This window comes from Sphaerodactylus townsendi, linkage group LG02, assembly GCF_021028975.2.
Source record: "Sphaerodactylus townsendi isolate TG3544 linkage group LG02, MPM_Stown_v2.3, whole genome shotgun sequence".
In the NCBI taxonomy this organism is placed as follows: Eukaryota; Metazoa; Chordata; class Lepidosauria; order Squamata; family Sphaerodactylidae; genus Sphaerodactylus; species Sphaerodactylus townsendi.
In genome coordinates this window covers 70,803,022-70,826,095 of record NC_059426.1, presented here as the reverse complement: position 1 = coordinate 70,826,095, position 23,074 = coordinate 70,803,022, and the positions used below count along the sequence as shown (strand labels likewise).

The 23,074-nt window shown below is 44.7% G+C and overlaps 1 protein-coding gene across 3 annotated transcripts; it reads left to right on the top strand.

Moving 5' to 3' along the window:
- Positions 1 to 454: 454 nt before the first annotated feature.
- On the top strand, positions 455 to 22,154 carry SLC43A1 (solute carrier family 43 member 1). 3 transcript variants are annotated; one of them, XM_048486727.1, is made up of 16 exons: positions 455 to 781; positions 3,941 to 4,029; positions 6,131 to 6,308; positions 6,667 to 6,850; positions 7,134 to 7,189; positions 7,613 to 7,689; positions 13,013 to 13,105; positions 14,591 to 14,724; positions 15,597 to 15,778; positions 16,794 to 16,946; positions 17,491 to 17,526; positions 18,368 to 18,506; positions 18,637 to 18,778; positions 18,918 to 18,991; positions 19,973 to 20,096; positions 21,826 to 22,154. In XM_048486727.1, the coding sequence occupies exons 3-16, from the start codon at positions 6,155 to 6,157 to the stop codon at positions 22,018 to 22,020; spliced, it is 1,743 nt and encodes a 580-aa protein (XP_048342684.1). In that variant the 5' UTR covers positions 455 to 781; positions 3,941 to 4,029; positions 6,131 to 6,154; the 3' UTR covers positions 22,021 to 22,154. The 3 variants fall into 3 exon arrangements, with proteins under 3 accessions (XP_048342684.1, XP_048342682.1, XP_048342683.1); XM_048486725.1 differs by having other exon boundaries at positions 3,941 to 4,057; XM_048486726.1 differs by having other exon boundaries at positions 3,941 to 4,085.
- Positions 22,155 to 23,074: the final 920 nt, after the last annotated feature.

Below are 23,074 nucleotides of genomic sequence, written 5' to 3'. Positions count from 1 at the left end.
ATATGTTTTAAATGGCAATTAAGAATGGCAGTAGTAAAAGACAAATGAATGTGTGCCTATATCAGTAAGGTTTACATCAGTTTAAAAAGTGTCGTATTTATTTTACTTCAGGGGAACTGAAGTTAAGAAACAAAAAGATTTAAGGCCAGACAGTGCAAGTTGAAAGTTCGAATTTGAACTCAGCACTCCCTCGTCCAAGGAATGACAACATTCGCCTTCCAGGCTCGCTCACATAAACGTGTCAAGGAGGGACTGGAGCATGTTAAAAAATAGGATAAACAGAGGGAGAAGTTTGCGTTTGGGCTCTGAAAGAGGAAGTCCCACCTGAAAAAATTGCCATGTGCTTGTTTTTCTCTGTTCCACGTTCTTTTGTTTAATCCAGAAATACTCATATACCCACACTGATGTCCTTATAAAGTAATAGTAATCCATGCTCATGTGTCCTTTCGCACAGACACACTTCCTGCCGGGAAGGCTGCCCGCACACACAACACCACGTTTGTTTCTCTCACCCCCACCCCTCTTGCGATCATCTTCTGTTGCCAGCAAACCGCAGCAGCAACGGGCAACTCTCCTGAACTTTTCGAGAGGAGGGTGGGGCGATCTTATCCGCTGCTGGAGTCCGCGGCCAAGGGATCCCCCGTTCTTCTTCTGCCCCTCCAGCATTTTGCCAGCGACACCTCGGAAAGGGACCCGGAGAAGAAGGCGCGACTCCATTGCAGCCCACCCGCCCGCGATCTGGAACCGGGGGGGGACTTCACAACTTGTGGGTCGGACCCAGGTACTTGGGGAAAGGAGGGCTGTGAGCGGGGGAGGAGGGCGCCTGAGCCATAAAGTTGTTCTGAGCTGGCCCCGAAAGCCCTCTTCTTTGTGTCCATGTAGCCCTCGTTGAAGCAAGACTGTTTTTTCCACGTGGCAGCCGCGACATCTTCCCCCCAGTCTGTGCTGGGGGAAAGGGGAAAAAAAACAACTTCGGCCATATGTTGACTCTCTCAGCCGCAGATATTTAAAGTGAGCGGGGAGCACCCAGGGCCTCCTTGGCCTGCTCTGAAGCGGGGTGAGGGGTGGGGGTGGTCAGGGGGAGGTGGCTGGGTTGGGGTTGTTGGTGACATGCTAAGACGAATAACACCGGATGGCCATTGCCGCACATGGCTCTTTTCCACATGGTTGCAGGGACACAGTGCCTTTCTGAACCTCTCCCCACTTTCCTGTAATAGGACGTCCCAAAAGCGAATAATGTGAGTGTCATAGGGCTTGTGTGAAGTGTTTTTCTGGGAATCAGTCCATGAGATTCAGAAATAAGAGATCATGAAGAAAATCGGCTTGGAAAGAATGGCTGGATTTCCTACAGCTAAGTTCTGACAAATGTTTCTTCAGCCTGGGCTCCTAACCCAGGAAAGAGATTCTGTAATTTTTTGGAGACAACCTAGTTCATTTCGAAGCCTTTCTTGACCTTAGGGCACTGTGCCTGATATTGTTGAGTCATATTAGTTTCTAACAAATATTACCTTAGGTGGGTGTGTAGGGGGGAGGGGGGAGGCTATCTGTGGCTTAATATTAGAAATCTGGTCCACAGGCAAAAGTTCCCAGGTTCAATTCCACCAGCTCCCTTACAATGGTCTGACTCGCATAAAATAGCTTCGTGTGTTCATGTATCCAATTGTAGCCCATCACATCTAAGACAGGAATAGAACAGCATGGTTACTTTCAGGATTCCTTCTTAGGGATTGCCATAGGGCATCGGCAATTTTGGTGCATAAGGCAGAAAAATTCAATTGTGTCCCTCTTACAGCTCTTAAATAGATCAGAACATTTGTAGACTTTTGGCAGGAACATACCCAAATCAGCTTCCTGAACTAACTGTCCTGCATGTTGGTAGGGCCAGTCTTGCTAGTCAATCACCACGATGGTTCTGTGAGAGAATTTCCTGGCCAGAGCCAGCTGTGCTCTGAGATGGCAATTCCCAGCTGCTTGTTTTCTCTGTTAAGAAACAAGTTTCTCTTTAGTCCTGGAGAACTGGAGGCAGTTCTCAGCTGGGTCCATGAACTTGGTACTAAAAGGGAGTAGACTTGGTAGACTCCTTTTCCTATAAGTCCTTGTTCTTCCTCATATCTTCTCTTCCTAAAGTTACTTTCTCAAGGCCAGTGCTGTCTTGGCTGGATTCCTTCCTCTCCACACCCCACACCCCTTGTGTCACCATCAGGACAAAAGGGTACTTGCATCTTTTGCTATCAAGTCAGACTGCAGTTTGGCTTTTGCATGTTGCTGATGGAGCTACATTTAGAAAGTTTGTTGCCCTTAAAAGTTGCTAATTTTATTCTTAGAGAACATTTTACATGACTGATTCATCTCAGACTTGTTGGTATCTGGCTGGAGTTGGAGAAGGAACATTAACCCAAACAGAGTTGTTGTGCAAATAGAAGAAGAAGAGTTGGATTTATATCCCTCCTTTCTCTCCTGCACCATTAATTTTAGTACAAGATACATGGTACATGATAAGTTGAGAGCTGCATGCTTACAAACGTACTAAGGAGGTGAAGACCCTTGTTCTGTTGAGAACTCTTCCTTCTCTTCTGTTGCCAGCTTTTGCCCCATTGTCAAAATTTAGACTTGAAAGCTTCTGGGATTCAGGGTCTTTATTTTTGCTTGTGTTGCTCTATAAAGTGCCACATATTTAAAACTGCTACATAAATAAGTAACAAATAGTCTTCAGACATTCTTCTCATATGGTTCTGAATATAAAGTTCTGGAGAATCTTATCACACATGCTCTTGAGAAATCTCCACTTCTCTGAATCCAAAATTCTAGGCTTAAGACACATTTTACAGCACTGTTTTAATATCCTATCCCAAATGTCTGAGGAGATGGAAAAGAGGACAAGGCTCCTGTATCTTTTATAATGGTCTAGAATTATTGGCTGGGATTTTCAAGAGTGGAAAAGCTACCTGTACAGAAATCCTCTGCTCTCTGCAACACAGAGATCGCCTGTTGCAGGGGTCCTTAACCATGTTGAGTCTGTTATTATTTTGAGAACAAGTAGTAGGTGCCAACACAAAATGGCTGCTATGGGGTTAGAGATCTGTCACAGAATGATCAGAGGTTCTACATCAAATCTCCTACTGTGAAGGAGTTAGGTGGTTCCTCCTGGGCTGTTCTGAAACATCTCATGTTCTAAGGAGGTAGAAGAAAGCCAGGACTTGCCATTTGCTTTGGGGAAGAAATGCTATGAAGAAGAAGGTTAGTACCAGGAACCACATTGGGCACCATGTTGGGCATCCCTGTTTTGTTAGTAGGGGAGGGGAGGAAACAAGGGAAACATTGATTGGCAGCAGGAAATCTATTGATGCAGGTGTTGAAGAAGGATGGGGAGCCTTTCTCTTGGCTTCCTTCTTGGCCTTCAGCAAAAATTGCCCAGATGTTTTTCAAGCTTTTTACAGCCGCCATGGGGAACTTGGCTTTCTTTTCAACCTTGTCCATCATTGTACCATATAGCGTATTTGACACTAAATTCATACATCTCTGGGTGAAATAGGGAGAAAATAAGAGGATAAGGCAAAGGAATAGACGTTCCCGAATTTGACAAATTGTTCTCCTGCCCTTTCCTTACCTGCCTTTTAAGATGGTGGTCTTAGGGCAGTAATGGAACATTCATTTCTGCTGAACTGGGAATCTGCTTTATGTGAATTTCTTTAGCCATTCTGTGTTCAAGAGCACATTCCTGAAACATGGTTTCTTAAGTGTGTCAAGGAACAGCTTTCTGGCATTGTATCTCACAGGCAACATCTGTGTTTAAGGTTCCGTTTTCAGTTTCCATACTTTTTCTTTAGAAGCTTATCAGCATTTCTGCCCACTTAGATTTTGCTTGTTTTCAAATGCTTCTGGATTGAGTGTCATCTCTTTTATTGCCCCCTTATTTACTTCCTCTTCTTCTTCATTCTAGGAAGCTCAAGTCAACTCTGAAACTGGAGAACTTCTGAAGGTCCAACCCCAAATGGTCAAAATAAAAAAACTTCCTTCAAAACTCAGCAGGTTGGCTTAACACTTGAAGTGTTTACAAGTGAGGATTCTTTGATCAGCCAATCTGGGTACTTCCTTTCCATATCTCACTCTTGCTTTCAAACTTTCCTTTACTACTAATAATCCTTAAGCATATATATACGACACTATGCTACTGTGTTCAAATCCCCCCACAATTCAGTCTTCACAACAGCTCTCATTATCACTCCTGAGTTACAGGTATTAGGAGAAAGAGTGTGTGAGAGTATGAGTGTGTGCAGGTCAGTTTCAGAAACCGAGGGAATTAGTGGCAGAGGCAAGATATGAACCAGGAACTTCTGGGTTCACAGACAAGTTTCCTAAGCACTACACAAAGCTACCATCAGGTTTTATAGACCCTTAGGCATAGGGTGGCTGTGGGGCACTTCATCACTGCTACCATCAGCCCCATTGTGTTTACTCTAAAAGGAATCAAGTGTGACTCCCCCATGCTCATTTTAGCATCGCCCTTAGCAGCAAACCTATCAGGAAGCATTTGTACCCATCAGCCCAAACATAATGAATATTAGCTGCTACCCAAACCTGACCAGCTTAACCAAGTATAGGTATGTGACCAAAGATAGTCATATCACATCCTTATACAAATAGCAGCATCCTTACAGAAATAGCAGCATTCACACATTATGGGAAAGCATTCATATAAACACTTTCGAGTCAGTAAGGCTGCCTTTTACAAGCTCAGGCTCTGGCCAATGGATGGAACATTAGTATGGGAGTCCTTGCTCAGCTGTGATGCTTGCAGGGCAGTTTGAACAAATCTAAACCTAACTGGCCTTGTGGGGTTGTTTACAAGTGCAAAGCATTCTGTACACTGGAAGATGCTGCAGGGATAATAACTAATGTCCCTCCTTTGTAGGGCTGAGTACCCATCCCTCCCCGGTACAATACTTTTCAGTGCTAATTGCAGCTGTGAAACTTGGGCTCCATTCACTGTATTAACTCTTCATACAACTGTGATTTATACGCCCTTTTCCTTTGTTACCTGATCCATAATTACATTAGAAGGGAAAAACCAAGCATTTCAGACTTTAAGAGCCTTTTTTGAAATCAATGCACACAGCTGCTGGTATGGGGAATCCAAATGTATTTCCTTTAGGGGATGCTTCTGTGGCCGGGAAGTATATTGTTCCAGCACCCAAAATGCAGTTTCTAAAATACTTATTGTTTCAGTAGTTCTATTTGATTTATAACCTTTCCTGACCTGGGGTTTACTTAAACACTTTAACCCTCACATTCCTTTTTAAAATGGGGGGGAACCAGAGCCATTTGCTTATTGTTGGGCTCTCCTGAAATTTCCAGTGTTCAGAGGTAGAGACTCAGAGAGCATTTGGCACTTTTGAGGTGTGTGAATGCTGGAAGGGAGAGAGAGAAACCTCCTGGTAGCCCTTTGCCTTCTGGCTGGTGACTGTTGTGCCAGGCTGTGCTTCCCTCACTTGGGCAGCCACTTGGATGCTAATGGTGTGACCAATTGTGTAGTGCCAAAGGGGCGGGGAGAAGGTGCGACGCACTGGGTGTGCATCAGTGCGGGGGAGTGGCAGGGGCGCAGGGTGCATTCATGCCCTGGGAGCAGTTCCCTCTCACTCTGGCCCTGGATGTGACTGAGTTCTATATAGGATGGAGGCAGGGACACAAACTCCAGCAGCTGTTGGTCCTCTGGCTGATGGCTGGTTCCAGAAGAAGCATTGTAGTTCTGAAGGCTCCCTTTATCCAGAGCTTGCCCAGTGCATTATGTAAAGACAGGATGTTGCATTTGAGATAGTGCTAGTGTCATGAGAAGAATAGCATGCTTTGTTTTCTTGATGTCTGGTTTTCTAGAGACTTCAGTATTTCTTGTTTAGTTTGAAATTACTTTGCCTTGTACCCACTACTTTCCTGCTACTGTCTCTATCCTCCCCCCCCCCCCAATTATCAGTGGGAAAGTGGCACTCCATCTTTGTTGAGCATCAGCCTTCCAAAGAGCGTTCTGTGAGGAAGCATGAACTGTTCCCTTTTGTTGTTTTTGTGCTTTTGTACTTTCACCATGTCAGGGGGGTGCTGAGAATAAAAGGAATGGTGATGTTCTTTCTGCCTGCAGCCTGGTCTCCAAGCAAAAGGGAAGATGGCGCCAACCTTGCAGCAGGCCTACCGCCGACGCTGGTGGATGGCCTGTACCGCAGTGGTGGAAAATCTCTTCTTCTCAGCTGTTCTGCTGGGCTGGGGCTCCCTGCTCATCATGCTCAAGCATGAGGGATTCTACTCCTATATATGCATAGGTGAGGATGAAAAGCTCAGGACTTTGCAAGCAGGGCTGAGTTCAAATACGACAGTGGGAGAGATCAGGCAAAGAGTGGGGTGAGTTGGAGATGGAAGGCTGCCAAGCCTACTTCAAAAGTTCAGCAAAGCCCCTTCTGTGCTTCTTTCCTGCTGAGTACAAAGTCATACTGAAGGTGTCCATTTCTTGCATTTTTAAAACCAGTCCAACTTGTCTTTTTGCGGGGTTGGTGGGTAATCCACCTGATGGTGATCCCTTCTGTGCAGAAAGCAGTTTTCCTACGGTAGGACAAGGTGGGCATGAAGGTGGGGTCTGCGTTGGAGAGGGGAAGTTGATCCTGTTACCCTCATTCACTTCAGGTGAAAATGGCACCAATGACTCCGTCACATCTGACTTGCCTCATTTTCACCCAAGCTGTGTGGAACAGGAAGAAATGCTCAATCTGGGTTTCACCATTGGCTCCTTTTTACTGAGTGCTGCCACCTTGCCTCTTGGCATATTGATGGACCGATTTGGCCCTAGGCCACTCCGCCTGGTTGGCAGGTAAGGGATACGGACTGGGACAACTTAGACTTGGGTAAAAATCATATCCCGGGAGGGAAAAGTGTTGCTGGGGTACTGGGTTAAAGGAGATGAAATTGAATGAGTTCTTGGGTGGAACCTGACCTCTCCTGAAAAAAGTGGACCGCTCAACAAGGGGGAAGCTGACAGTGGGTTGTTTGCCAGAGGTAGGGAGTGAGTGTTTTTGGTTTTTCAGAGTGGTTTTGGGATGCCTGTTTGCAAACATGACTGATTTGCTCTGATTTATCTGTTGCTTTCCCTACAGTGCCAGTTTTGCAATTTCCTGTTCTCTCATGGCTCTGGCTGCTTACAACACTCAAGGTGAGGAGGTCATTCAAATTGGATTGGCATGAATTACCAGAAGGACCTCGCCCCCCCGCTTTCCTTTCTGTTAACAGCCTTGCAACTGCAGAGGAGGAATCAAGTATAGATGCCCCCATAATCTCCCCAGGTCCTATTGCCCACTCACTCAGAATTCTTGTGCTTCTCCATAACAAACATGGTTGTGCATGAGTAATGCGCTTTCAAAGGCGCAGGGCTATTGAAGCCATGGCTGAATTCTCCATCAGGGCTGTGGGGATGTTAAGGGGATGGAATAGTTTTCCAAGCTGCAAACGGGCAAACTTAGCTTTGATCTGCTCCTTCTACCTAGCAAGAGGCTCTTTTTCCTCCATGGCTTTTTACCACAATCCCACCTACCCCCTTCTTTGCTGCTGCCATTAATCTGTCACTTTGTCTTTCCAGTTCTTTCCCCACTGATTTTTCTTGGCCTTTCCCTGAATGGCTTTGGTGGGATCTGCCTGACCTTCACCTCCCTAACTGTAAGTATGGGGACATTGCTGGGATGCATCTTTCATAGTGAAAAGTGATGAAAATTGTCTCTCTCGTTGTAGCCTGTGGAAAGTAATTCAACATGTCCGAGATACAAAATATAGAATAGTTCTGCTGAAAATTCCCTTCAATGTGATTGTTAAAGAACAGGGAAACCTACTCCCTCCTTTGCATCCAGATACTGTCGGTGAGGCCTTAATTGTCACTCCGGGAGTATCTGGATGCAAAGGAGGGAGTAGGTTTCCCTGTTCTTTAACAATCACATTGAAGGGAATTTTCAGCAGGTCTCAGGAACAGGGAAGCAAATGGTGATTGGCTCATGAGCAAGGGCTGGGCACCGCCTACAGCTGATGATAGACTGCTTATCTACTCCGTCCAACAATACGTTTGTCAAAGGTGTGTGAAGCTGCCGAGTTCTTGAGATAGGGCTGTAATTACCAAGCGCGGCTGCATGTTTTCTGGCCTAGGGCCTGGCCCAGTTCTTATTTATTTGGTTTTGCTGGAAGCCCTTTCACTATTGCTGGGAGCTTGAGATAATAACTTTTTGGGTTTGGATACCTGAAGCATTGGGAAACTCTGTCTCTTTTCCAGTTGTGTCCGCTACATAATTGTTTTTCTTTGAGCTTAACTTTATGCAGGGTTTTGCGTTTGTTTCGGGGGGCGGTATGTGCTCCATATACATGGGGTTTGTTATAGGGTGCAGATTGCAAGATCCTGGAAAACCACTAAATCTCAATCCCCTGGGCAAAAATAGTCTTGAAAAGGCATGGGCAAAATTTTATGAGATTTTACAGTGGAATTATGTATTGTATGACATTTCGTGATTCCTTTTAAAGCATTTTTAAAAGTTAATTTAAAAAGGGAAAGACAGTGTGGGAGGACAACAGCATGTTTCGCTTAAGACAGTTTTGAGCAGGAAGAGGGTTTGCTTCGACCAAGATGCCTTTACTCCATCCAGGGGAAACTTGCAGGGGATTGAGGGGATATTTTTTCTGGGATTTGGGAAGGATCTTGAATCTTTGGTTTGTGGAAATCAAGCTGCTTCGTTCTGTGGAAAATACGGCTTGCTAAAGTTGTTGATTCAGAGCAGGGGTCCCCAAACTTTTTAAACAGGGGGCCAGTTCACTGTCCCTCAGACTGTTGGAGGGCCGGACTAAAAAAAACTATGAACAAATTCCTATGCACAAATGATTGTAAAATGTTTGATTTCACTTTTCAGCCTTTCTGTCATGGTCTATTTTTAGAACAGTGACCAAAGTATGTCAAGTACAGGGTGGGCTCCAAATATTGTTGGGGAGGCTGTGGAATACCTTCCCCTGTAAAAAAAAAAAAGCAGAACTTTCCCAATGAAGCATTCCATCTAACCCAGGATCAGGTATCTTCCTGGGTTCTTTCCTCCCTATCAGCCAGGCTGGCGAATCGGCAGCTATTGGCCCGATGCGAAAATAAGAGTGAGGTGGATCATAAAGCCGGAGAGCAACGCATGGAGTAGCTGTGAGAGGGAAGAGGCGTGAACGAGAGGCGTTGCCACATGTAAGGTTTCCAACTCTGGGTCAGAAAATTCATGGAGATTTGGGGGTGCCATCATGTAACTGCAATCAACCGGCCGTTGGGGCCGGTTCCTCCTCGAGCCTCCACTGCACATGAATGGAGCCATCGCTGCCATGCCTGGCGGGCCGGATAAATGCCTTCAGGGGGCCACATTTGGCCCCCGGGCCGTAGTTTGGGGACCCCGATTCAGAGTTTCACTTTGAGGGGCTGTGACTCAGTGGCAGAGCATCTGTTTGGCATGCAGAGCGTCCCAGGTTCAGTCCCCCACATCTCCAGTTAAAAAAAAAAGATCAGATCGTAGGTGACATGGGAGGCCTATACCTCAGACTCTAGGTAGCCACTGCCTGTTGGAGTAGATAATACAGTACAGTATAAGGCAGCTTCATATGTTGGTACAACTTTGGAAACCATTATTCTATTATGGTTGCAAGGGAGGAAATCTTTATGCCTTCTGCATTTCTGTGGCATGAAGTGCTGTGTTCATGCCTTTTACAGTGTAATCTGCAGACATAGATGTGATTTGTGCATCAACAGTGAATTTTTTCAACCTGTTTGTATAAATCATGCAAGGTGATCTGTGTCTCAGTTCTGCATTTTTTGTATATCATGGCGCCTACATGAAGCGCTGAATCTATTATTTTTATGGAGCAATGTGTTGGTGGGTTTTGTTGTCTCCGTATGAAACCAGGTGTGTATCTACCTAAAATGGCACCCAGGGCAAGCCCAGGTGTCATGTCCCCCCACAGCTCCTCCCCCTTGAAGGCACACCCGATCTTTATATGGAGATGGGGGCAGAGTCAGGCCTGTTGGCCCCTTTCCCAATCTCCATTTAGAGATTGTGAACAAGGTGAGCCCTGCTCACCAGTCTTCAATTATGCTCCCGAATGGTGCGTTCCTGACCAGCGCACAGTTGAAGAAATGGGGCTGGACACAGCCATGAAAATGTGCCCCCCAGAAGTGGTGCCTGAGGCTTGATATCCCCCTTCCCCCCATAGATATGCTACTGTATAAAACACTGTGAAGACCCATGCTTTGAATTGAACTTTTATCCACGGTAGTGCCACAATGCATGGGATTCCATTCTTTGTATTTATTTAATTAGTGGAACAGAAAACCCAGCGTGGCTAATGAAGTATTAAACCCATTAAAATCTCAATAGTCACGTAATCTGCCTCCTCATGATCCTGCCTCTTGTATTGTTTTTCATGCTCATTTTCGCTGCCGTTGTGTCTTTTAAACATTTTAATGCTGCTGCTTATTGTTTTATTGCTGGCCTTCTAACTGCTGTAAATTTATATGTGTTTTATTGTTTTCATTAGAGAAAATTGTAAGCTGTTTCAGTAAGTAATCTAGCTGAGAGTGCAAGGTATAAATATTTTAAATAAATGAATAAAATAAGTATGAAATCAGTCTGGTTTTCTGAAATATAGTAGTTTTAAACTGGTGTGCAGGAACGTGGTAGAATTCAACTTCATATGTTCATACATATTTCTCCTGTCTGTGTATGCGGGTCTTCCTTCCAAGGTTAAAGTATATGCATGTGTAGAATATATGTAGAATCCTTCTTTGGCATGGGAATACTTTTGTGTGTGCACATGTTTGGATTAGGGGCATGTGACTGTACTGGCATGTGTACTATGCAGATGCTGAAAGCACCTGCCTTTTCTTCTTTGTTGTGTGACACCAAAATAAACAAGACTTTGCAGATTGGTAGTGCTGTCCAATGCCATGTTACTACTGGTTTAGATTGGAGTAGCTGCATAGGAATACACTGTGCATTTTCTCTATCTTTAAATGTTTTTTTAAAAATAGTGATGTCAGAGGAGCTTGAATTTGGATCATAATATTTGAGAGGCAGAGCTGTCAAGCCCTTTTCCTTACACTGCTCTCCGGAGGTAGATCTCAACCCCTCAACCCTATTTGCTCTGTCACAAAGCAATTATCTGTTACCATACATTTTTGACAGGCACACTGGTCCTGATCTACTGCAAAACTGCTTTAAAAGTTGGTCAAATTGGAAATCCAGTCAAGGCTCTTCTTTGTTTTGTCTGCTTTGAGACTGAGAGATTCCACTGAGGTCTGTGATGGGTGTTGCTGCGTAGAATGATAAGGGCCAAAGGATAACAGTTATGTGGAAGAGTTTTGGCAGTTTTTGCTTTTGCTTGTTTGGGGCTGAGAGGAGGTGAGCAAGTTGAAATTCCCCCTTCTGCATGACGGTGAAAGGCAAGGGAGCCCCATTCTTCTCTGTTATCACATCACTGCAGTGCAAGCGAGGCCTGTGTGACAAGGTGCATGCTCTGACTGCGACCTTGGCAGAAAGAGCACTGCTTTCTCCATTGGATCTGGTCATGTCACACTGACCCATGCTGGCAAAAAGAAATGGGATGAAGCTTATCTTGCGGAGAGCTGGCTGGGGACTGCCCCCTGGCTTTGGCCTCCCTCCTCCACGTGGAGACTTTGTGCTCCACTGCATAATTCTGATGGGAGAAGGTGCTGCTCGTGTTTGTCCCCAGATGCATGTGGAGTGATTTTTATTTCCCACTTCCAACCTTGATCACACTGACTTTGGCACTGAATACATGCATACACACAAGTGAAAAAGGTGGCAGCCAACTAGAAGGCAGTGCTGAATGCCACACCCCGTTTTCCCATGCCCTGGGCAAGGGCATAGATTAAGGAGGGTGGCAGAGGCACCTTCCACTCCTGTGTATAACAAATCAAAGGGCATGCCTGGGGCCATATCACAGTGCTGTTCCAAAGAGTGTGGAATTAGACATGTTCAAACTAAATCCAAGCTCATTTATGGGGAACTGTATCTCATTGATACACACTGCTGTTTACCTCTGTGTAAGAGTTTACCTCTTTCTTGATCCTGGAATCAGCCCATCCTGGAAAAGTAAAGAACTGAGGCCAGGGTTAAATCCCCTCCCTCACCACAGATCTGTCTGAGAACCCTGACTTTTTACAGTATGTAAGCTCCTGTCCTAATCAGTAGGTCACTATTTAAAAATGAAGAAGGGTCTAGCTTTTTTGTATTTGCAATGTAATCTGTTTTCTGTTTTGTGGAGCTGTGATAAGGGACATTTTAAGGAATTGTGAATTTTGTGAGTAAGCAGGAAGTTGGGTGGTCTTTTGGAATTGCAAGGGAGAGACAACTTGAATATCTCATCAACTCCTTCAAATTTGCATCTCCAAGATTCTCTAAAACTTCTAGTGGCTTAACCAGTCTGGTTTTTCCACCCCTTTAACTGACACTCAGCTGTGTTCATTCCATCCATAGACCATCAGTGGCTACTAGCCATGGTGACTAAAGGCAGCAAACCTCTGAATACCAGTGTTAGGAAGCAACTTCAGGGGAAGGTTTTGTCCAGTTTGCTGGCCCTGCAAGCCGCCTGGTCAGCTGATGTGTGAAACAGGTTGCTGGATTAGATGGACTACTAGGCTGATTCAGCTGGGCTCTTCTTATGTTCATGTTCTGGGGTTTTCCTCCTGTTCATCAGTTTACAAGGTCATATTTTTCTACATACCTGGAGAGTCCCTCAGTCCCTCTATCTTGTCTGTGAGTGACCCTTTTTTGCACCTTTCATGATCCACACAAGCATAATTCACTTTACAGGATGACTGTGTAAAAATAAGTGCCCTATAGGAACCTTAAAGATGAGCTACCTGAAAAGAAGGATGTGGGATATTTATTTATTTATTTATTTATTTATTTAGATAAAACGTTTCTACTAATGGCTCTCTTGTGTTGCATTTCTTCAGCTGCCCAACATGTTTGGGAATCTGCGCTCGACCTTCATGGCCCTCATGATTGGGTCATATGCTTCATCTGCTGTTACCTTTCCTGGTGTCAAGGTATGTAGCCAGAGGATGATAAACAAGCATTCCAACTGCCTGGCATCGGATATGCTGCATTCTTGAAAACCCCATGATGTATGCATACATTTTCTGTTTCTCAGATGAAGGAGATGCCACACATATGACTGATTATGGGGCTGGGGCAGGGTAAAATCTAGGAGGCATGATCACTATCCAAGGAGTGATGGTTTGGACTTCCAAAGTGTGGGAGGAAGCCTGAGTGATTTGTACTTATCTGTCACAATTTCCAGAACTCTTGTGAAGGAGCAAGATGCATATATCCTCCTCAGGGACGTAGGTATAGATTTTTTTATGGGGTGGGTTCTGGGGGTGGGGCCACACCCCCACCCGCCCCTGGGGGCATGGCCAAGCCTCCCCAAGCCCCGCCCCAGCCTCAGTGCTTATAAAAGCAGCTCTCCGAGGCCGGGGACAGCTGATTGCCCTGCCCCACCCCCCACCAACTGGTCTCCCAGCCAGCAGCTGGCAGTCCCTTCTGCCCTCCCCTCTGGGCAAAAGCGTAGCTAGGGAAAATGGAGCCCAGTGCAAAATCTGAGTTTTGCCCCCCGCCCCCCCCCCGGTGGGTGGCCACTGTGATGCTGGAATCCATCCCCAAACAGCATAATTTTCAGTGGTGTTTAAACTAGGGAGCCCAGATTCTCCTTTTAAATCCATCTTAAAGGGAGAATCTGGGGTCCTCAGTTAAAACAACATTGAAAGTGATGCTGTTTCAGGGTGGATTATCCCCCACCCTGAAACAGCATCACTTTCAATGTTTAAACTGGGGACCTCAGATTCTCCCCTTAAATTCATGCTGAAGGGGGTGGATTTAAAAGGAGAATCTGGGGAAATTTGGGGGGTGCCTGCTGTCAGGGGTGCAATTGTTAAGCTAGCAGCACCAAACTTTCAGGGTATCTTTAGGAGACTCTCCTAATGATACCACCCAGGTTTAGTGAAGTTTGGTTCAGTGGGTCCAAAGTTATGGACCTTCAAAGGTGTAGCCCCCATCTCCTATTAACTCCCATTGGAAACAATGGGGGATGGGGGCACCCCCTTTGGGAGTCCATAACTTTGGATTCCTGAACCAAACCTCACCAAACCTGTTTGGTAATATCAGGAGTCTCCCAAAAAATCCCTGAAATTTTGGTGCTGCTAGCCTAAAAACTGCATCCCCTGCAGGCCAAAAACTGATTGCCCTGCCCCACCCCCCAAAAAACTAAACGGAGCTTCAGACATTTAATGGTGGAGGGGAGTTAAACCCGGGAACACCCCCCCCCCCCGCTAACTATGTCCTTGCCTCCTGTGATGAGGTGCATTACTCTCTGATGCATAAACAGAATGAATGTTTTTGCATGAGGAATACACACTTCATTGTTTGTTCGAATTACTTATATTTTTTTGCTGCTTAAGTGGTCTGTCCAAGGACACCAATAGCCTTTTCTTCTGTTCCACATATTTACTCCTCTCTGGTTTTCTTGCTCTCAGCTTATCTATGATGTTGGAGTTTCCTTTATCACCATTATGCTTGTCTGGTCAAGTCTGGCTTGCCTCATCTTCCTCAACTGCTTGATCAACTGGCCCAAGGTATCTTTCCCATCTCCTGAAGAAGCCAACTACATGTGAGTAAGTGCACCTGTCACTTCAATCCTGCCAAGTAGACAGAAAGTTCAATAGTGGTGAAAGTTCACTGGGCTCCATTTCCCCCACTATTATAGTGGGGAACCACTATTATAGTTATAGTTTCTGCCACATTTATGAAGAAGTGTAAGAGGTACTTAGTAGGATGGCAGAGGGGCTCATTTGGGGTTTTCTGTCCTTCACAGCTAGCCATCTTTCCTCTGGTGCACTGACTTAATATTAAAATGATGTGCACACTCATGCTGATATAAAACATTTTTCATATACCCATACGGTGACTGTGAGTTAATACTGACCGTGAACTGAAGTACAGTTTCCAGTGCCCTCTTCACATCACAATGAGTCCATACCTCCAGTGAGAGTTTTCCCCCCATGTCTGTCTGTTCTTGTGGTGCCAGCAGAATGTCAGCTCCCTTCTAGTGGAACTTGAAAGCCACAGTATACTTGGCTCTACTAAGTATTTATTGATGATGCGGTGAAGATAGCCTGGTGAAGATATTTTGAATAGATGTTCACTGTCTTTTGAGGCATTTGTTCTCAGAGTGGGGAATGTATATTCAAACCACATGTCACACACTTGGAATGAATAGTCCATGGGTTTTGAGGCTCAAAGCTTCACAACCGATGTTTCTTACCCTTACATAGGTCACATTTGGCCTTTGCTCTATACAGCCCTTCAGACTCTGTCAATTTCCCTGCACCGGTTCTCTTCCTACACATAAGAAGACAAGATGGTGTTAGAGAAAATTGTTTCCTTACTGTTATGGTAAAACTCTTACTCCAGGCATGGACTTTAACTTCAACCAGCATGATAGTATAACTCTTGTGTAATCTCCCAATATTTCTGAGGCAGAAAGAAGATCAAACTGAGCAGTCTAGCCCTTGATCACAGAATCACAGGTGATCGATTCTACATGCACGTGATGGTTGTGGGACAGCGGTTGAGCCAGAAAGCTCCACATCAGAATGGGAGCAAGGAGGAGTGCTACCCATCCATTCAGGATCTCCACGGTGATGCCACAGAGTCTTCCCAGTGTGAGTGGCCTTAATTATGCTGCCATACCCACAGCTTAATCCAGTTGAGTGAGTGGAAAGAGTTCCCTACTCTTTAATGTCTTCAGTTAGAGTTCCCATTTGCCCTTTGCAAGGATGAGGTTTTTCTGGCAGGTGCAAGGTTTCCTGAGGGCTGTTTGCTATAACTGTAGGAGTGAGCTCTGATCTATGTCCCTGGCAGCTGTTTTCTTGTCAGGCTTAAGGCCTGTAGGCAAGAGAATACCCTGATATCCAGCACCATCTCTTGGCAGGAGGGAGCACCTGCACCTTTTGCCATCGGAAGGAGAAGTGATGGTTTTTATACCCCACTTTTCTCTGCTTTTAAAGAGTCTCAAAGCATCTTATAAAATTGCCATCTATTCCCTCCTCACAACAAGTACCTTGCGAGGTAGGTGAGGCTGAGAGAGTTCTGAGAGAACTGTAACTAGCCCAAGGACATTCAGCAGACTTCATGTGGAGGAGCGGGAAAACAAATCCAGTTTACCAGATTAGAGTCCACTGCTCTTAACCACTATACCGCATTGGCTCCCCACCCTACAGTCGGAAAGAAAGCAAACCTTCTTTTTGCATTCTAGGTTATGGCAAAGATTTTTCTGTCTTTATTTGTGAACAGGAGACAAATTGATGCAGAAGGACATGTATTCATGGCAGAAATAGTGTTGGAGCCCATTCTTATTCAAGTCACTGTTCTAGCCCATTCTCATCCAATTCCCTTGTTTTGTTAAAGACGGAATATATGAATACTGAATACCAGAAATCCCTTCCTGTCAATTAAAACCCCACCCCTTAATCCTTGAATTTTTGGCTTTCCAGCTGAAATCATTGCTCTGCTCTGAGAACTGGGAATCCAAAGTGCAGTGCCAAGTTTAATCTTTCCCACTAGCCTTGTGGGACAGCACAAAGCCTAGGGAATGTTATGCACAAAATGATTTGGGGGGGGGGGGTTTGCTACTGTGCCACAGGGTGACAGCAACTGACTGTATCTTACTTCTCCTAGCTGCAGGATCCATCCCGTTCCGCCGTAGCGTCTGCTCTCCCATCTTTCTGTGGAGCCTGTTCACAATGGGCATGACCCAGCTGCGCATCATCTTCTACATGGCAGCAATGAACAAGATGCTGGAGTTCCAGGTGACGGGTGGCCAGGAGCATGGTGAGGACTGCGTGGTTGTGTAAGATGGTCAGTCAGCTAAGTGGCCATGGGAAGTGCAGGGGAAAAAAAGAAAAAGGGGCAAGGGGAGAATAAATAGCATAGGACACCTAGATCATCTCTCTAGGAAAATTTTTCTTCTGTAGAGAGAAGATATGTGGGGCTGCCAGAGACAGAAGGCCCCGCTCAGATAAGGTAAAGGTAGTCCCCTGAGCAAGCATCAGGTCACTATTGACCCAGGGGATGATGTCACATCATGATATTTACTAGGCAGACTGTATTTACGGGGCGGTTTGCCATTGCCTTCCCCACTCATCTACGTTTTACTCCCAGCAAACTGGGTACTGGTTTTTTTCAGTCTTGGAAAGATGGGAGGTTGCATCAATCTTGAGCCAGATACCAGAAACTGATTCAAACTTAGGTCTGGGGCAGAGCTTTGACTGCAGTACTGCAGCTTAACATGCTGCACCATGGAGATTCTTACCACTCTGAATCTTGTAATGTCCTCTATTATCACTTTCTTCCTTTTCCCCCTTGTGAATTTCAGTATCATCAGAGCTGAAGAATGAAGCTGAACAAACAGGTATGGGACCCCGTGTAATAACACTCAAACTGTACATACAATGTACCCTGGTAAAGAGGCCCCAAACAACATTTTCTATCTACCAAGGATTTGATATGGGAAATTTCCATGTCCACATTGTGATAATGTGGGCTAGAGAAAATTATCTTGAAAGGTACTCAGGGATACATAAAGGGTCAAGTAGAGATTTTCCACAATGGCAAGATCTGTGTAGTGAAGGAGTGAAATCCTATCGTCACAGCAACATGACTCCAAACAGTGGAAAACTTGGAAATTGAACTTGAAATTTCCTCTTATAGAATTAACATCTAATTTCCTGTGCTTGGCCAGTTGTTAGTATTGTTGGGAGATAGGAACGCTGACCTGGGTCATTCAGTAGCTGAGGGAAATGGGAGCGGGCTGGGTCCAGTCAGACTAGATGAGAGCAGTTAAACAAAACAGGAACAAAGATAAAAGGAAGATATTGTGGAGACACCAGCTGATGAATCCATGTTATATAGCCAAACTGAAAGAATTTCCCACTGGCAAGTAGTACATTCTTTCCATCTGGCATGTACTACAGCTCATGTAGTGGAGGTCCAAGCATATAGTGTTGAGGGTTTTTTAAAAAAACAAACTCTTATATGCTCATCCCACCCAGTCTCCAAGGATTTCAGAGCATGTGAGTTGCTAGATGAGACACTTGTGTTGATTCAACCAAGTTTGTATACAAATTTATCACTTCAGTAGCATGGTCTGAGTGGTTTAGGTGGGCAGGCCTAGTCCTGATTACCCGCTGGAATGAACCTTTCACCACAGGCTTTCAGGTAATTGTCTCTTTCCTTCTCTCTTTATTGGACAGTCAGCTTCTACTCATCCATCTTTGGTGTAATGCAGTTACTATGCCTTCTCACTTGCCCTTTGATTGGTTATGTGATGGACTGGCGCATAAAGGACTGCATAGATGGACCAAGAAATATGGACACCACCATAACAACTAGGTGAAAATTTCATGATTTCCAAATCTGAAAAGCAGTGTATGTGTATATATATATACACACACACACACAAAGAGAGACTAGTATGATTCTGGCATGCCCCCTGAGGCTGACTGTGCCATTTTCTTATTAGAAATGTGGGGAAAGGAAAACCTCCTAAAGTTCGCTACCGTAAGATTCAGAAGCTCACCAATGCTCTCCGGGCCTTTGTCATCACCAATCTGCTGCTAGTGGGATTTGGTATCACTTGCCTGATCGACAGCCTCCCTCTACAGGTAACTTGTGTCCTGCCACTTATTTGCATAACGCCTCCCTTCCCTAATATTATTTTCAGGCCCTCCTGATCTTCTGGTCCTGCTCGTCATTGAATGAACCATGTTTTCTTTTCTCTCCCCTTCCCTTCTTTTTTCACAGTATGTGACCTTCATCTTTCACACCATGGTGCGTGGCTTTTTCCATTCTGCCTGTGGAGGCCTTTATGCTGCTGTGTGAGTTATGGTGCTGTATGGAACTACTTTCTCTGTGACACTTGAGAGGGGAAGCCAGGTGCTCTAGTCTACACTTTGTTTCTTAATGTGCAACAAGAATAGGTGAAGATTAGGCCCACTGATCAGATAGGATTCACTTTCTATCTACTTCCTGAGCTGTTTTAGTTTAGACTTATCCTGGGTTTGACTTGTTTGCAGTTCTTCCTCACAAAGTTCTGTAGACAAGTGGGAGGAGAGGTGCCCTGGAAAAGTGCCCTCCTTTTTCACGCTGTATAGCAGACTTGTCTCTGTTGTTACACAGCAAGATAGTGAGTGAGCTAGTGGTGTTGGGGGATAGAACAGTGTATGTTTGTGAGAGAAATGATGGAATGCTTTCCTCTGAGGGTGTGAAGACTGGTGGTAGTAACATGCAACAAAAGCTGAAGGAAGTTTAAATCAAACAGGGAAGAAGGAACTGCTGGCTGTTTATCTCCATGGCAGCTGATCTTGCTTAGCATGTGGGGATTGAGGAGCAGGACCAGTTAACAGTGATGGAGACACAATTCAAAGTTCTTTTGTAAATGAAAAATATAAAGAATTTATAAAGAATATATATAAATATAAAGAATTTTAATGCTGCCCTTAAAAACCTATTGACTTCAGCGGACTCAGAACGGTGTAAATCTGTGTTGGATGGCCCTGGTGTGCTAGGCCAACAATAATAAAAGCAGTTGCTGGTCTCTTTCCTGCCATTTTTCATTGGTTTTTCAAAAACCTGCTTATGTACTTCATTTGTTGAGGGTTTTACATTCTTAACAAAGTCGATAGATTTGATATCTTTAAGAACTGATTCATTTTCATTTCCCAAAATATGTGACATAAATTAACAATATCGGTATTATATCTGGAGACTGCATTGGTTTGTTGGGAAGGGGGAAGATTGGGGTTAGCATTTGTAGTGCTTTCCATGTTGAGTCTCTGTGTGTTATTTATGGCTGACAGGTATCCATCCAATCACTTTGGGACATTGACTGGTTTACAGTCAACAATCAGTGCTGTATTTGCTCTCCTTCAACAGCCACTCTTCATGGCAATGGTGGGACCACTACATGGGGATCCCTTTTGGGTGAGTTATGGTCTTCAAGAAGCTGGCTATTCCTTGAGAAACGGTGCTAGACAGTAAGACTTATGCTACTGAAGGTGATCGGTCTGTATCAGTCTAACTTCTGTGGCCTTACCCATCTGTGGGCAAAAACACATGTTCCATTTTAAAAGGAATCATAGCAGACCTCTCACTTGCTGTTTGAAACTCAGCTTCACAACTTGTGTTACTAATATGCATTTTGAGCTGAATGCTAGATTGACAAATAGCTTTCCATGCCAAGGTACTGTATCTTGTTTCCCTAATCATTTTTGCCTCAACTCTTGCATTAGACAGAGTATTTTTTTTTTTTGGTAAAAGTAACATATATGCATTCATTGACACCTTATAAATCCACAAAAAGTCATAAACATTTTTTTAAAAGGTTGCAAAACTGCTTTGCAGTGTTGAGGCTAGAAGAGAAAATGACCGTGGGTGGTGTCATGGGTGCTGACCAGTTTTGTTGTCCTGTAGCATTTAAGTGCAGTATAGAGAGACAAAGAGCATCCATGAAGTATGACAAGCACATGAATTACTCATGGAAATATCAATATCTATCCTTCTAACTTATTCATATGTCCTTTTCTACATTAGTACCGTAATTTTAGGGTTTAAGTTAATATTTTCGCTACTGATAATTTTAGGAAGCTTCTGCTATCACAGACTCAGGATAGGATCCTCCTATCCTCCTATCCTGACTCTTATGGTTGTTAAAAAGATGGTTGAAATGAAGAGTAAACTAGTTTTAGTTAGAGCATGTCATTTTTCACATAAAATTAAGATTTCAGGAATACTGGGGTGGAATTTGTTTGTATTTTGTTCAAACAGACCTGGTCTCCCACTTCAGGGGCGGGGCAGGCCCTCAGTGTTTAACCTACATCAGCCACAATGTTTAGCCTACATCAACTGTGTAAGATATGCACAGTGGCAGAGCTAGGGTATTGGGAGGAGGCAGGGAGGCTGGAGACCCAGGTACCGCTTTGTAAGGGCACACTGAAGGGCCACACCCACCACAATTGTGCCCTGGCCCTGCACTCCAGGGAGTTCAGTGCAGGGGCGCAGTTGAACACTGGCAAGCTGGAGTCGCCCTGACCCCCATCTCCACATGGAGATTGAGAATGGCAGGGACCCATTTGAGCCTGGCCTCAGTGGGGATTGAGTTTAATCCAAGCCTGGCTAAGGCCAGGCTCAGACTGTGTGTGTGTGTGTGTGTGTGTGTGTGTGTGTGTGTGTGTGTGTGTGTGTGTGTGTGTGTGTGTGTGTGTGTGTGTGTGTGTGTGTGTGTGTTTGAGGGAGGTCTGTCGCCTGTAGCTTTATACACCAGTCAGGTGGTCCTTGGGGGACAGAGGCAACAGTATAAAGCTAGAGACCACATCTCTTGTGTACAGTTGAAGCCCAACCTCAGCAGGGCTTGGATCGAGCTCTAACCTGCAGGCTGAAAGCTGGACACAGGCCCTTGCTGCTCCCAACCTCCATGTGGAGATGGGAGGTTGAGTGAACCTGGCTGGCCCCACTCCTGATCTGCACGTGGAGTTTGGGAGCAGGATGAGACCTGCTCGCTGGCACTCAACTGCACCACTTTTCAGGGCCAAGGTGCAGCTGTGGTTGGGGGGAGGTGCTGGTGTGTGTGTGTGTGTGTGTGTGTGTGTGCCCAGGGTAAGCTACACCCCTGAATATGCAATCAGAATATTGACCCTCCTTGCATTGCCCTTAGGTGAACCTTGCCCTTCTCGTCTTCTCTGTTGTGGGTTTTCTGCTCCCCTGCTACCTCTACTACTTCCGCCGCAAGATTCTCCAGGATGAAGCTACAAAAGAAGGGACTTCAGATCAGGCGAATGGTACACCAATGAAACCCCAGGATGGTGCAGCTGCCAATGGCTTGTTGAACAGCGATTCTACCACTGCATAAGCCAAGGGACAGGGAAAGTAGAGAACTTGTGGGTGACAAAGAGCTGAATCCAAGTGCCTAGCAGATGGTGTGAGATTCTATTAGTGAGGGGATGGAAATATACTGTGAGAATTTTATATTTGGAACTATGAAAATAACCAAGGTGCTTTTTAAATATCCCAACAAATGCATATCTATATTTATATCTATATATATAAAAAGAGGGCTCTGGTTTTTGCAGAGTATTTCAAAGCTTTATGACTTTTAAATAGGTGATTAGGACATCAGTCAATGAGCACCAGGGACCTAGAAAATGTCTAGGTTATAACAAGGTCCCCTTGTGAAGTGGTGCCAAGATCATGGCGTCTGCATCTAGATTATAGTACTTAAACAGGACTTTCCAATCACAGCCTTGGTGTCCAGTGTTGTTAGGCTGAAGTGAGAAAGTTACACTTCTTGCTTTCCTCGTCTCTGTATGACAGTCATTACAGCTAAAGCCAGAGGATGAGCTGAACACGGAGAACTCCAAATGAAATGTTTTTTTTTATCAGCTGACCCTAGTGAGTCAAACATGTTTCCTCAACTTCCTTGTATTCCGGCAGCTGATTGAAAAACTGGATGTGATATTTGGACACTGTTTAAATGGTAACTCTGAAAGTCCAGCCCTCCCTTCTTTTTCCAAGCTTCTTTTTATAAAACTGTCTCCGCAGAAATAGCCTCACAGAGATGAAGCCCTGACAGCTACCTAGATGCTATGTATTTTTTCAAAAGCTTGGAGTCTTGTCTAAGCAAAAATTATGACAGGAGCTGCTAGTGGCAACTCTTTAAAAAACCAGACTGGCAGGTTTTAATCCAATCCGAGTAATATTTATTTAACAGGATTTGTGTAGGGCAGAACAGACTGTCCATTTTGGATTATCTTTCTTGGACTGTGTTCTTGCATAAGGGCAATATTGTTGCATGCTACAACTGAATTAGCTATGATGCTACCTGGCTTGACCCCAAAGAAATAACTTATATTTTTCTACATTGCCTTTCCACTGGAAACTGTCCCCAAGGCAGTTTGTTTATTTAT

What these genes read in the sequence shown, in the direction of transcription:
- SLC43A1 (XM_048486727.1), top strand. Translation starts at nt 6,155, where the DNA reads ATGGCGCCAACCTTGCAGCAGGCCTACCGCCGACGCTGGTGGATGGCC. An exon ending in CCTGAAGAAGCCAACTACAT is followed by an intron (nt 14,725 to 15,596) that starts GTGAGTAAGTGC and finishes TTTCTGAGGCAG; the next exon opens with AAAGAAGATCAAACTGAGCA. An exon ending in GGAGGCCTTTATGCTGCTGT is followed by an intron (nt 18,992 to 19,972) that starts GTGAGTTATGGT and finishes TATGGCTGACAG; the next exon opens with GTATCCATCCAATCACTTTG.